The 14,774-nt window shown below is 35.0% G+C and overlaps 1 protein-coding gene across 1 annotated transcript in view; it reads right to left on the reverse strand.

The window, feature by feature from the left end:
• Window positions 1-14,774, reverse strand: part of LOC146997799 (cell adhesion molecule 2-like) — a 118,206-nt gene that overhangs the window by 70,344 nt on the left and 33,088 nt on the right. Inside the window, exon 3 of the mRNA XM_085814402.1 lies at window positions 2,896-3,103. Within this exon, the coding sequence (XP_085670528.1) occupies window positions 2,896-3,103 (208 nt within the window). The remainder of the gene's footprint in view (window positions 1-2,895; window positions 3,104-14,774) is intronic.

Here is a 14,774-nt window from a genome sequence, read left to right on the forward strand (position 1 = left end):
TTTGGAAGGAAAGAAAATCATTTTTACATTATGGAACCTCATCAGTTTTGTGTTTCTTTCTCGTAATATATTTTCCAATATCATAAGCATGAATTGCTTTCTCACGGAATAATAGTATATTCGAAATACAATCTTTTTTTTTATCATAACATCAAATTTTGATTCACCAACGGAAATAGCTTTATAACTGTGCACTTGTGCAAATTTCTTATCTAAACTTTTAACTCTGAGATAGCAAAAACTCTTGAATAGGCAAATTATCATTGGTATAAGCTTTTCAAATACTTTTAATACACTAAACAAATGTAGAAACAAGCGGAATTATGCTACAGCGTGGTCATAAAAATAATGCACCGATATTTGAAGTTCTGGAGGCCTATCCGCTCAAACAATCGAAATGAAATTTAAGATATTGTTATTTGAAGTTGTGAGCTCGAAATTGTAATAACTTAATAAAATACAGGTTACGATTGCAGTGAAAACATTTCGGAATCACAATTTCTACTGTTTTTCTGCGCAAACTGATAAGCGCATTGGAAAATCATAAATGACGTTGGAAAGATACACGTATGGCGAAAACTGCCGGCGTAAAACATTTCCAAAGAAGAGACATTTTAAAGGACCCATGACGACACAGAGAATAGTTCCATTGAAACACTTTGCATAATTTACAGGCTTGATTAGTAGAAGCACCAATCACAGAACACCATGTGAAATGTAATTCTTGAGGAAAAACGGTAATCAGCTGTGTGGGAAGATAGTTTCCTCAATCAGGTTTTAGAATGTGTGAACAAGATGACACTTACCGGAAAACAACGAGGTGAATTGATAAGGCTTATTTATCTGAACGGGGAAAATGTTGTCGAATCAGCGAATTTATAGCCAGAATCATAATCTGAGGCCCGTGTTTAGCAAACAGTACGTTATTTGGTAAAAATAAAGATGCGCATGTGCTACACCGCGGTCCGAAAGATTGTGCGTTCCTGCTGAAAGTGTCGCGGAAGTTCATAATACGATTATTACAAGTTCATTGCATACTGCAAGATGTGTTTTTTGCACTTTAGATGTACTGAAAACTTCAATCATCAAGCTTCTGCTTTCTGTTTTGCGGATCTTTCATTATCGATTCCTGCGCGTCCATATGTTGCAACCTGGCGATGAGCATTAGCGTGTCGACTTTTAATGAAGACAGCAGGTTGGGGATATTATGCACAGATGAGACGCATTCACCTTAACGGAGAACATAAACTCCAAGAACTGACTTCACCGCGCTGAGGAAAATCCTCAGGATGTGGCACCAGCGATTTTACTCAAAGCTAAAGTGACTGTGTGGACACACAAGCACATCCATTCTCGGGCCGTATTTCTTCAAATAGGTCAACTCCAGAAACAGGAAAACGTGCTCCATCATTAGGGCTGTATTTACAAGAATGTTGCAAAATTACGTAATTCCAGAAGTGCAGCAGCGAAATATCGTTTATGATGTTCGTATGGCTCCAAGCTAGTGCTCGTCCACACGTCGCCACCCATGTATTCGGCAAATGTTGCAACAGCATTTTGGAGATAAACTCCTATCTTGAAACTTTGCAGCGTTGTCACTGTGATCTCCTGAACCTACTGCGATGGATTTTTGATTCTGAAGTTATCTGAAATTTAACGAGTACACATCAAATCCATGAGATTTGGCAGAATTAAAAGCATAAAACGTGGAGTTATACAGATTCCTCCTGCGATGTTACGTTCATCATTGTTGTCAGCAATCTCCCTACTGCAATGCGTTATCTTTTGCAAAGGTGGGAGTGTTAAAAACTTGTAGTTCCAACGAAATTTTTTTTCCTCTCCTCTCTTGTGTTGTTATTGGTCCTCTACAATGTAGTTCTTTGCAAATGTTTTAGGCCGGTAATTTTCGCCATATGTATATCTTTCCAAAGCCATATATGATTTCTCAAATCGCTGATGAATTTGAGCAGGAAAAAACTGCTATTAGAAAATTTCGAAATGTTTTCATCGTAACCGTAACCTTGAGAGCTCCATTTTTTAATATCATTATAGTAATATCGAGCGCACACCTTCAAAAAACAATATCTGAAGTTTAATTTCGTTTAGTTGATCGGATCCAGTATCGATTAGTTGATCGTATCCTCCAGTAGTTTATATATCGTGAAAAGTGTTTTTATGATCACCCTGTATATAATGAATATTCATATTTAGAGAACTAAATGCGTCGTGGTAAATGTTTCTCATGATTATGAGAACAGCGGTCTACAGCAGAAGATCTAGAACTGTTACAACTGTTTGATACTAGAAATGCGCGTACATAGCCATATGCTACTGTAAGGGAAAAGAAACATAAATTACTAATTCCATTATTAACACTTAACTACAAAATGATTGATCTCTTAACAGTCATCTATATTATGAATATTCTCCCCCTCAGTTTCTGGTGCTATATTCTTTTAGTTGCATTCTACCAAAGACATATAGAATACAATTAACTGTAGTGGTCTATATGTATTTTGGTAGCAAACAACTAGAAGATTATGTGGAGTTTTGCATGATGCCAAAGACATATGATGTATGGGTAACAAAAATATGGAGTACAGTTACATATCCGTCTGTAACAAACAATAAACGTTCTGATCTTGATTCTATTTTACTATTTTAGCTGTTTGGATTTCAGAATAAATGTCTGAAATTTACTCTATGACGCTCTTCAGAAGAAACCCAAAGGCTACTAACACCTTTCAAATTGCATTTACTATATCAACATCATACAAAGCTTGTACTTATCCTGATATTTTTAATGCATTTGATAATTTAGTTATTTATACACCAATTGAAGTGTTAATGTATGTTTATATTTAAGACGTGAATGAATTGGACATGAAAAATCACCTAAAACTTCTAAGTATATGATTCTTTTCTTCATGGGTACCGTGTTGATTTGGCACATGTATTGTCCTCTATCTGCTTCTTCCACATTCGATATAGCCAGATTCCAGTTCTGACGATTCTTGTGGTCAAGAGTAATGCGATAGTTCCGAGTTATGACATGAGTGTGGATACTCAGAATCGTTTGGCTCTCAACTCGTATCCATGCAACCTGGGAAAAGACAAAAAATGCAGTTTTAGTCTAAAAAAAAGTAAGAATGTAATGTACATAAAACATTCAATATTGAAACTTATTTTTATGCTCATAATCTGTAAAAAGTATAATGATAACAGGTAAGTAAACAGGTAGCTTAAATTTTCCAAACATATACAAATAAATAACGTAAGGTTTAATACATTTATTCAGGTTACAGTGAAAGCTGTAAATTCACTTCGCAGTTCCCATTTACCACAGAGGAGTTAAGCAGGAAAGAGATGTTCCTAGCACACATATTAAAACAGTTAATGAAACGTAGGACAAGAACAAGCAAATAATGCTAATCACAACACCATATACAATTGATATAGCATTTCAAAGGCAGAAAAACATTCTGCAATAGAAACTGTATAGAAAATATACTTAAAAACATAACATCAATAAATGACGAAATAGAATATCACATGGGTAATACAAGCTGCCAAGGACGTTTTTTGTGCATATATATGTATAGATATACATATAGTTTATGTACAGATATACATTTATTTATATATTATGGAAAGAGACTAATTCTCCTAAAAAATCAGTTTATTTCTGTGAAATCGGGAACAATTTTCTTGTAAAATATTTTTAAATTTAAAAAGTTTTCAAAACATTTTACATTTTACAATTGTTGCTATCCACAATAAGCACTACCTTTAGTAAGTTTTACAGTTTTCAGAAACTCCCTTTTCAATAGCTTTTAAGCTGAAAATTAATATTTCCTTTAATGGTAATTTTTCTTTAATGGTAATTTTTCTGCTGCTTAATGCGCGAAAATACTAGGCATGAGTAAAAATCTCATGACGTCTGTACATCTGACGTAAAAGTGGAAAATATTGCAAGTGGCTAGAATTAGGCTCATGAAAGTATACCACATAGACAGCAAGAGTTGCAGTGCTATAAATGTGGCACAAAAAAGTAATACAGAAATATTGGAGCAAGGCACAAAAAACTGGACTGTTGGAGCAAGGCACAAACTGGGGACATGTAAAATTTTATCTGGTTTCAGAATATTATTTCAAAGAATCTTAATACGTGACATGGTCTCTAACAAAAACAAGGAGACCCACAATTTTCATTTATGATGCGTTATTAAAATCCACTTATTTTCTAGTAATTTTCTATATTTTTTGGTGATACAAAAAATTTGTTGAAACACAATTTCTGTATAATTTGGTGACTGTACTCTATATTATTTGTTATATATATATTTTTATATTTTTCATACAAAAAGCATGAGCAGAATTATTGAATAAAACGGGGTGTTTCGTTAGCAGGAACACTGCGCCTTTAGCGATCTCATGCTATTAAGCATCTAACATCTGTCTTATTAGAAAACATATGTTGTATATATTTTCTATTTCGGTTGTTTTTTGGAAATGAATTCAAACAAAGCAGTCTTGAGGGGTGAGGTGTGTTTTGTGCTATGAAAGCCCTAATATGGTCATCTTGAAATTATTGTGAGTAATTTTTCAGGTGGCATTTTTATCAGTAGCTCGAGTCATCTTTACTTAAAGCTGCGCGAATTTTTTGCTGTCGCTTTTTAGTCTCATTCCCGTTCTTTTTTTCAATAATTGTGTAGATATTTTTTGTGTATGTATATCAACTTATTTTACTTTATTGTTAGTATTAATTGTAGTTAATTTTTTTATTATTAATTTTCCATAAATGGCGCGGACAGGTCTAACTCTTTCCGAAGCGCTAAAATTACTTTATGAATTACCCTCTTATTCTGAATCAGAGCATGAAGATAGCAGAGATACTGAGATATACGCTCCTGAACCACTTGTGTAATCCAATGTGTAATCCGACGTGGCCTGACCACACAACTATCATTGCATATGCTGATGACGCGGCTCTCCTTGTTAAAGGTCGCACATGAGACGAAATTGAAGCCAATGGCAGCGAAGCGTGCGCCAAGTTCGCAAGCCTATGCGAAGACCTTAAGCTGAGGATTTCTATCACCAAGTGTTCTGCACTCTTCATCCCGAGACCGGGCACGAGGCCTGTACGTCGTCCCTGTATCCGATTACTTGGCCGCAACATTAAATTCACGGATACACAGAAGTATCTAGGAGTGGTCTGGGACTCTGGCCTAACATGGGTGCCACATTTGCAGTAACAGAAAGCAAAAACCTCCGCTATAGCCAGAATGACACGGAAATTTCAAGGAAGGAATTGGGGACTAAATCCCCACATTCAAAAAGTGCTTTATAGCACGGTGGTGGAAAAGATTGCGCTGTACGCAGCTGCAATCTGTGCTCAACCGATGACAACGAGGAAAATCAAGCAGTTAACATCACTCCAACGCCCTTTTGTCATAAGCATATGCAGGGCATACTGCACAACAGCCGCGAGCTCCGCCCTTACTCTAGCAGGTATAGTCCCTCTACACATCCAGGCCGAGCTAGAGGCGACATATACGAGAGTCCTTCACCTGAGGAAAGACGCCTCCTTCGGAAGTACTCTCTACAGTCCAGCACTTTATGAGCACCCCAAGACACCGCTGCACACACATCCAGCGCATAAAGGACTAGGGGTCCATACCCACATCATGCAACAGCCCAACAAGGAAATACAGCACATCAGCAACCATATACTCTACACTGATGGTTCTAAACATGCTGATGGCGTTGGCAGTGCTTTCCTGCACTGTTGGCAAAGCCAAGAATTAAATCTTTGGAAAGGCCACCTAGGTGACAGCAATAGCGTCTTTCAGGCGTAAGTGATAGCAATTACAGCTGCTGTTGAATATCTAATAAGCCAAAAAATCTCAAAAGCTTATCTCTATACGGATAGTATGTCTGCCTTGCTGGCCCTAAGTAAACACAACCATGTTTCCCCGTTGATCATCCGCCTTCAAAAACTTTTAAAAGATAATCCACAGGTACACGTGGACATGACGTGGGTGAAAGCTCACGAAGGCAATGCAGGTAATGAGGCAGCGGACGTGCTCGCCAAAGAGGCAGCCTCAAACATCAACGTCCCATCGCTGTTCCGGCGCCACCTTCCCATCTTAAAAGACTGCTGAAAGGCGCAGCAGTCCAGTGGTGGCAAAGAGTATGGGAACATGGAAACACAGGAAGAAGAGTGTATGGCTTTCTACCGATGGTGACAACGGAGAGACTCATAGCAAACGCTCCACTTACTAACTTTGTAACTGGGCACGGTCCCTTTCCGGACTACTTCAACAGACGCACTATTTCTAACACGGATCGCTGTGTATGCGGGGAAGAGGGGACACCCGATCACTATATCTTCCGGTGCCCACTCACAGAATAGTACCATTTCCCGGAACCCACGAACATACCTGCCTTCCACAAGTTTATCCTTAAAAATAAAGCGGCAATCAACATAGTGTGCAAAATCGTTAACACCATTAAGGCCTACGGCCAAGACCTTTGCCTCCCATTATAAAACAGTGCTATTCATAAGGGTCCCAGTGACTGCATTCTGCCTTAATAAACTGTGCAACAACACATACTGCATGCTGTATACCGTTAGTGTTTCACTTGTGGGTATTGCGTACATTCTGCGCAATGTGCCTAGTACTGCCACTGTAAAGTACTTTCCCTGAAACTATACTGAACTGCCACTATAACTATGCACCTTATAAGTAGTTTTATGTGTTTAATGCAATGTGTGTGTTTAACGTAATGATTATATATGTTTTATGCTGTTTAATGTCGTATTGTGTGTACTTTGTATCATTGTACTGTTATGTTTTGTATATTTTGTGTTGAACTGTGTTTTCTCTATGTATATTTATTTGTCATGTATTTCAAATGTGTGTGCTTAATTATGCATCATATTAATGTGTAATGTGTATATGTAATAATGTATGTATATAATGTGTATGTAATTATGTATCATATTGATGTATAAGTAGTATTTTATGTGCAAGCAGTAACCCAAGTGTAAGCAGTAATTTATGAGTAATAATATGTAATGTAATGCATATATTTAAGTATATTAATGTGTAAGGTAATGGGTATAGTAATTATGTATCATATTAATACGTAAGCAGTATTGTCTGTACAAGCAGCAAATCATGTGTAAGCAGGAATATGTGTGAGCAGTAACTTAGGTGCAAGCAGCAACTTACGTGCAAGCAGTAATTAATGAGTATTTTTGTATCATACTAATGTGTAAGCAGTAATTAATGAGTATTTACGTATCACACTAATGTGTAAGCAGTAACTTATGTGTAAGGAGTAATTTATGAGTATTTATGTGTCATACTAATGTGTAAGCAGTATTTCATATGTAAACAGTAACTTATGAGTAAGCAGGAACTTATGCATCATCAGTAGGCAGCAATTCCTGTGTACGTAGTAATTTACGTACAGTGCAACTGAATATGTATGTAATCATAAACATGTAATTTATGCATAAGAAGTAACAAGGTGCAAGCAGTAACTTATGCGTAGGCAGTAATGTATCATATTAATGTGTAAGCAGTACTTGTATTATATTAATGTGTTATGTATCATATTAATGTGTAATGTAATGAGTATATGTAATTATGTATCATTTAAAGTGTAAGTAGCATTCTATGTGCAAGCAGTAATTCAAGTGTAAGTAGGAATTTATGTGTAAACAGTAATTTAGGAATAATAATGTGTAATATAATGCATATATTTATGTGCATATGTAAGTATATTAATGTGTAAGGTAATGTGTATATGTAATCATGTATCATATTAATATGTAAGTAGTATCTTCTGTGCAAGCAGCAAATCATGTGCAAATAGCTTATGTGTAAGCAGTAATTAATGAGTATCTATTGAACATAATGTGCAAGCAGTATTTCATATGCAAGCAGTAACTTATGTGTAAGGAGTAATTTATGAATATTTATGTATCATACTAGTCTGTAAGTAGTAACTTATGTGTAAGCAGGAACTTATGTATCATCAGTAGGCAGCAATTCATGAGTACGTAGTAATTTATGTACAATGCAACAGAATATGTATGTAATGCAATGGTATAACGGAACTATGCACAATGCAGCTATGTAATATAATCCCTGACTGAAACAGCATGATGTTTCATACTCCGCACTGAATAACCAAATACGTGTAAACTGTGATCCGAATGTTGCCATATGTACAATGCTATATGTAATAATGTATCATATTAATGTGTAACCAGAATTTTAAGTGCAAGCAGTAACTTATATAAGTAATAATTTATGTGTCATCAGTCATCAGCAAGCAGTAACTTATGTGTAATGTAGCAGTTATGTATAGTGCAACAGTATATGTGTGTAACGCAACGGTGCATTGCAACTATGCAGTATATTCTTTAACTGAAACAGCATTTTGTTTCATACTCCGCACTGAATAATCCAATATGAGTGAACTGCGATCTGAATGTTGCCATATGTACAATGTATTCTGCAATTGTGTATCATATTAATGTGTAAGCAGTATTTGTATCATAATAATGTGTAATTATGTATCAAATTAACGTGTAATGTAGCATGTATATGTAACTGAGCATCATATTAATGCACCATTTTAATGTAATCATATTAATGTAAGCAGTATTTCATGAGTAAGCAGTAATTTATGTGTAAGCAGTAATTTATGTGTAAGCAGTAATTTATGTGTAAGCAGTAATTTATGTGTAAGCAGTAATTCAGGTACAAGCACAAGCAGTAACTTATGTGTATGCGATAATTTACGAATAAGCAGAATTTATATGTTATCAGTAGGCAGTAATTTATGAGTAAGTAGTAATTTATGTTGAAGTATCGATAAACTCCCGGTGCGCCCTTATGGGGCCACAGGGAGTTGTTGCGTCTGGATAGGGAAGGGTGTGGGACATATGCCTGTTTACCTTTGTTAGACGCCAGGCGTCCCCGTCCTCCGTCACCTGTGTAATCCGATGATGATATGTCGGATGAAACTCATTTATTTGATGAGAAGGTTGATGATCCATCTTACCCAGGCCCTTCTACACAGCCTCAAGTTTTTACTTGGAATTCTAAATATATTGTTGCACGAAACAAGAAGCCGCACAAAACAAGTTTTGTGTTCAAAACCTGCAAAGTTGTTTGTGCTTATATCAAAAAGGTGTGACATGCTTTGAACAATTTCACAAAGCTGAGAAATCGAAAAATTTGTAAATATCTTTGCATATAGGACTTGTGTATATGCATATATTTACCTCATTTATTCATATTTATTCAAGAATGTTGTGTATATCCAGAAAACCATGTATACAGCCATAATACAGTCTTTTTTCATTACTATAATAACGCTCCTACTCATTTCCGTGCTTCATGGCCCACCAGCGGCCGAGCGGTAAAGACGCTGAACACTGGTACTTCGGTCCGAGGTTCGAATCCCGCGAACGGGCTGGCTGCATGGGCGTTTTCGTGGATTTCCCCATGTGTAACGTGTATACGGGCCAGTTTCCCTTAGAAAGTCCTCCACGAAAGGCATCCCTCCCCTTAGGCAGATAGCCCTAGTGTGCTTTGCCATAATTAAATACACCAGCACCAACACCATTTCCGTGCTTCACTGCAATGCTCGCTTAGTCGTACTTTTAAGATATCTGGCGGCGCAGTTTTCCACCTCATGGAACACCCACAAAATTAAAACAGTAAGTGCAATTTATACAAAATTTCACCTGTATACTCTTTTAGGCTAGATAGACGGCATACAACGTTTTTTTTTTTTTTTTTTTTTTTTTTTTGTTGAAATTCCGACTGTAACGTATAGTGCACCACAAAGGGTTAATCAGATATTCTCAGCAAATAAGATACCTGGAGAACGGGCTGGCCAGGCCATCAGTCGTACAACCTCTGTGTAAAGAAACGTCAGTATCGCACAGGCAACATGAGATCGTGCATTATCTTGTTGAAAGAAGGCGTTTCATAGCTGTCGAAGACAAGGCAGAGCTATTTTCCTTAACTCGTCAGAAATGAAATAGAGGCTGTTCATATTACCGAGTTCGCAAACAAGCGGTGACCGGAATGGGTATCCAGTGCCATCCCCATATGTCCATTAAGAGACGACATGGTACTACTTCTGTATCCAGTTGCGTCACTAATCACACCACTATAAGCGCGAATATCTGTATTGCAGCGTGGACAATGGTAGCCGTGCTGAAAGGTCGTGATGTTGCACTCGTCATCGCGCTGTCCGAGTTGTGGACACTTAGTTGTGGGATCCGAACGATACCCGATTAGTCTATGCAAGCAGCCCGGGTGTCTGGACCTGATCTTACCTGGCACCTGTCTCCAAGCACACGATCCAAATACTTGACTCGCGGTACACAGCGTAGTTGTACAGTTCTGCAATGACAGCATATATCCCTTGAGCATTAAGGGGACTCATACACCTTAAAACCCATAAGATCTTAGAATATGTAACTGTAGGAAGAATTGGGATAACTTATTTATTTTAAAAGCAATTACTTCCATATTTTTACAGCTGACAAATAATATAGCTATTTTCTGAAATAGTAATGACAAAGTTTGTATTGCCACAAATATTTTTATAACTTAATCCGCTTTGTGGCAAAATTTTTCGTCATGTTTTCACCTTGTGCGCACCGTTTAAAATATTCTGTTGCATAATTTAACTTCATATTTAATATATAACTTTTATAACATTTGGAAACTACTGTGAACCACAAATTCTAAGAATATCATGCTACATTTTTATTTTATTTGGAGTTGAGTTTATAAAATGTATTTTATTTTAAAAAATCTGTAATGTTTTCGTGCATAAAATTTTTTAATATTAAAATATTTATCATATTTTGGGTTCGGTTAGAAAATAGTGCTCATATAAAGAAAACCATCAAATTTCAAGTATGTACCATTAGCCATTTTTAAAATATCATGCGCGCAAGGTGGAAACATGACGAAATATTTAGTCACAAAGCGGATTAAATTACAAAAATATTTATTGCAACACAAAATTTCTGGTTACTAGTTCCCAAAGCAGCTATATTATGTAGTCAGCTGTAAAAAGTTGAAAGTAATTGCTTTTAAAAGAAATAAAATATCCCAATTCTTGCAACAGTCACATATTCGAAGATCATAAGGGATTAAAGGTGTATGAGCCCCCTTAATGCCCGATGCCGCTGAAAGTCTTCATGGCGTTCATGTTCTTTCTGGATTTATCGAATCCATATTCGCCTGACACTCATGGGATCTCGAATAACATGAGTCGCAGTATCGCAGAACGATTACCTACAGTCCGTATATGCCGTGATCCTGCCGCGGTTGTATTCTGATACGTGCAAATAGACTTTTCTCCTTCTTACACAAGACATTACACGACCTTTACATAAGGAGCCAACGTTCAAATGAGATTTCCAAATATGAAACTCGCTGTGAAATTTTCTCATTTACATACAGTGTAGACACCGTTACTCATGCATTTTGTGTTTTTTCTTGAGGTGCTGGAAAGCATATCCTAGCGCAATAATAATAATAATAAATAATTAAATAAAATTTGACGTTTGTTGCATGCCACTTTCATGATGTAACACTTTTAACTATTAGCAATATATAACCAATATAAAACTTCCCAATCAGAAGAATAGTGAAGACACCACAGGTATAAGTATTGATTTTGCTCTTTCAGTGTGTGTTTGTATAAATGGATCCTTTTTGGATTGATTCACTGGAACATCAAAAACGGATACGGCAAAAATGAAGCTAGAAAATATATTCTTCATTAAAAAAGCTATGCGACATTTAACGAATATGAAACAGCTTCAATTAGTTTACTTGTTGCAATTTCTGTCGCCACCGAAATGAAAAGCAATGCAGATTTAATGAAATTTCCAGAATCCAGGAGGAATAAAGTCAGCGTGGTCTGTTATTCTTGATTGATTGCTTTTGTCAGAGCTTTGCTGACGATGTGAAACATTGGATGCAGCGGAAAGTTAGTAGTATATTTATCAGAGATGGGGCATTCAGAATTGACTGATGTACGGGATTTCCCACAAATGCAATTGACAGCTCGCTAGATTGTACTACAGCTTTAGTTTTAACACGAAACCAGTAAATTGTCATTATGTTTAAAACGTAACTTTCCATTGTCCATGCAGTCTACAAATCGCCGATACAGTTTCAAAATGTGCATTTGTTTAATCTTCCACGTAAGGTGCATTTTGTATTAAGTTATTTTGAACAATGAAAAAAAAAACTGAACAGTTTGCAATGTTTTTCTCTAACTATATCTGTCGCATCATAGCTTCTGTTATTCCCATCCTTCGCTCATAACTGATAGCATTTGAACAATCTTTCACCCTCTTAAAAACATATAAAAATGTTACCTGCATTTATATATTGTAGTTTCATTAAACTTTCCTTCCGATTTTATGTATCGTAGTTCCATAATCCCATTAAACTTTCATTATGTTTATAAATTATTGGATAAAATTAGGTAACTAATTAATAGATATAAATCCAGTCACTTTTATTAATATACATAGTTATGACATTAGACAAATATCAACAAAGATAATTTTATAAAATCATAATTCACAAATCCTTTCATAAGGTCACACATAAAAATTGTAACTTCTGTTTTACAGATCTTTTTTTTTTTTTTTTTTCTTTCAGCCACAGTTTAAAATTATCTCCTCAAGTTCATACCAAACGCAAAACTGTGACTGTTGCATTGTAGTTTATAATTTAAAAGGGTCTGCCTCTAAACCTAGTGCTTAACAGTCTTCTGGAATGCCGTCAGGTGCAAGATTTAATAGCTTTTTGCCGAGTTATAGGTTCAGGGTTTCAATATGTTTACAGTCTTATATTAAGCACTAAAAAACTTCTGAAAGGTTTCACATTTTAATGGTCACCTAAAAAGGTTTCTTAATGATTTTTACGTTCTCCCTGAGCTCGCAGTCTACCAGTCTAAGGTTACACTTAGTCCTACCAACTCTTTTTCTTGTCTTTTAGATTTATTATTAAGCGTCACTTCGCCATATAAAATTCAACAGCAAAATTACAAAAATTTTAAAAGGTTTAAATGATTCAGTTTCTTTTGCTACGTTAATGTGTGCTTACTTTTTAAATAAAATATTTTGATTGTTTTGATTACTTCATTTTTTTCCCCATAAACAGCTTTTTTAATAAAATTTTTGAACTGCATGCAGTTTAAATGAGAAGATATGCATTATCATTACTTTCTATAATTGACGTCTATTATCTTTATCTGTCATTGATAATTTCAATCATAATGCATTTCCTTCTTGGCTTATCGTTGGTTATATTTAGTGCAATATTTCGGAACGTGAATGACTAAGTATATTGAGTACTTATTGAGTTTATTTCATTAAATGCTATTGGAGTATATATTCAAAAGATCAACTGATGACATTTTAGGATCATAGCAGTATATATACAAAAATGTAATATAAATAGTTAAAGCTAAAACGGTAAAATAGTTAAAGCTTGCATTTGTGCACTGAAATTATCCCTGTCGGAGTTGTTAAAACAATACTGACATTTTTCAATTTTTGGTAGTATTAAACTTCATTAAAGTCTAGTTTAGTACTTATAATTTAGAATATATCATTGAAATCATTGATAAAATATTCGTCGTCATTAATATATTGTGATTTACTTGATGGAATACGAGGAGTTTCGTACTTTTTTCTTAAATATATATGTATTGTGATGGGAAAAGCTGAATTTGTAATGATAAAGATTGTGATCTTTACCGCTGTTTATTCATATTGAATTACTGAACGTTTTCAAGTAGGTTTTTCACTAATTATTAATGCTGACATATAGCGCCATAAAAAGCAATAGAAGCTATTTTCAGGGCTCTTTACTATGCATATCAATGCTTCAAACGAACACAAATGCTTTAAAAACTATACATATTTTGAAAATATATATCCGCTTCAAATAGTTTTTAATTTTAACTCCATAAAATCTAGTCATGAAATTTTCTGAAAAGCGCAATTTAAAAAATTCTACATAGTTTCATTTTTCCTAGTGACACATCATCGCTTTTGTAATTTTGTCAAAGGTTTCAATAACTACCAAAAAAGTGAAAAAGTGAATAGTGGAGAATTTAATCATTTGCATTTTCTTCACACTACTTTTCTCATCTTGATAATTTATTAAAAATAATTTCTAATGCAACCTTTTCAGCATTTTTTACTTTTAACGTGGTTAGAAATCTTATCGGCATGCTATTCAGTATTGTCAGAGATTGAATGCGAGCAGAATTTTCTTAAATCTTTTAAATTAAAAAAAGGTATTGAGATCATTCAGATTTCTTTTCCCACATTTCAAAAGTTGTGTGTTAATGCAAGCTTCAAAATCTTTTTTTTTAATTTTTTTGATATTTTGACTGCTTTGATTACTTCATTTTTTTAAACTCAAAAAGCTTTTTTAACACAGGTTTTTGAATTGTCAGCAGTTTTAATGAGAAGAAAAATATGCATCATTATTTCTTTGCAGCATAAGAAATGTTTCTTAAATTTTCTAAAAAATAATCTGGATTTTCATTCATTGAAACTAGCATTTATCAGCATTTTTGCGTTAAAAACATAAGCATGCAAGGAACATTTTCACAAATAGTCTAGAAGACACCAGAAGGCAAAAAGAGGAAAACATTAATGGGACTTCATAATGGAGTATTTTTACGTAATT

Source organism: Stegodyphus dumicola, chromosome 4 (assembly GCF_044657685.1).
Source record: "Stegodyphus dumicola isolate Sdum_Otavi_A_Nest chromosome 4, ASM4465768v1".
Taxonomy (NCBI): Eukaryota; Metazoa; Arthropoda; class Arachnida; order Araneae; family Eresidae; genus Stegodyphus; species Stegodyphus dumicola.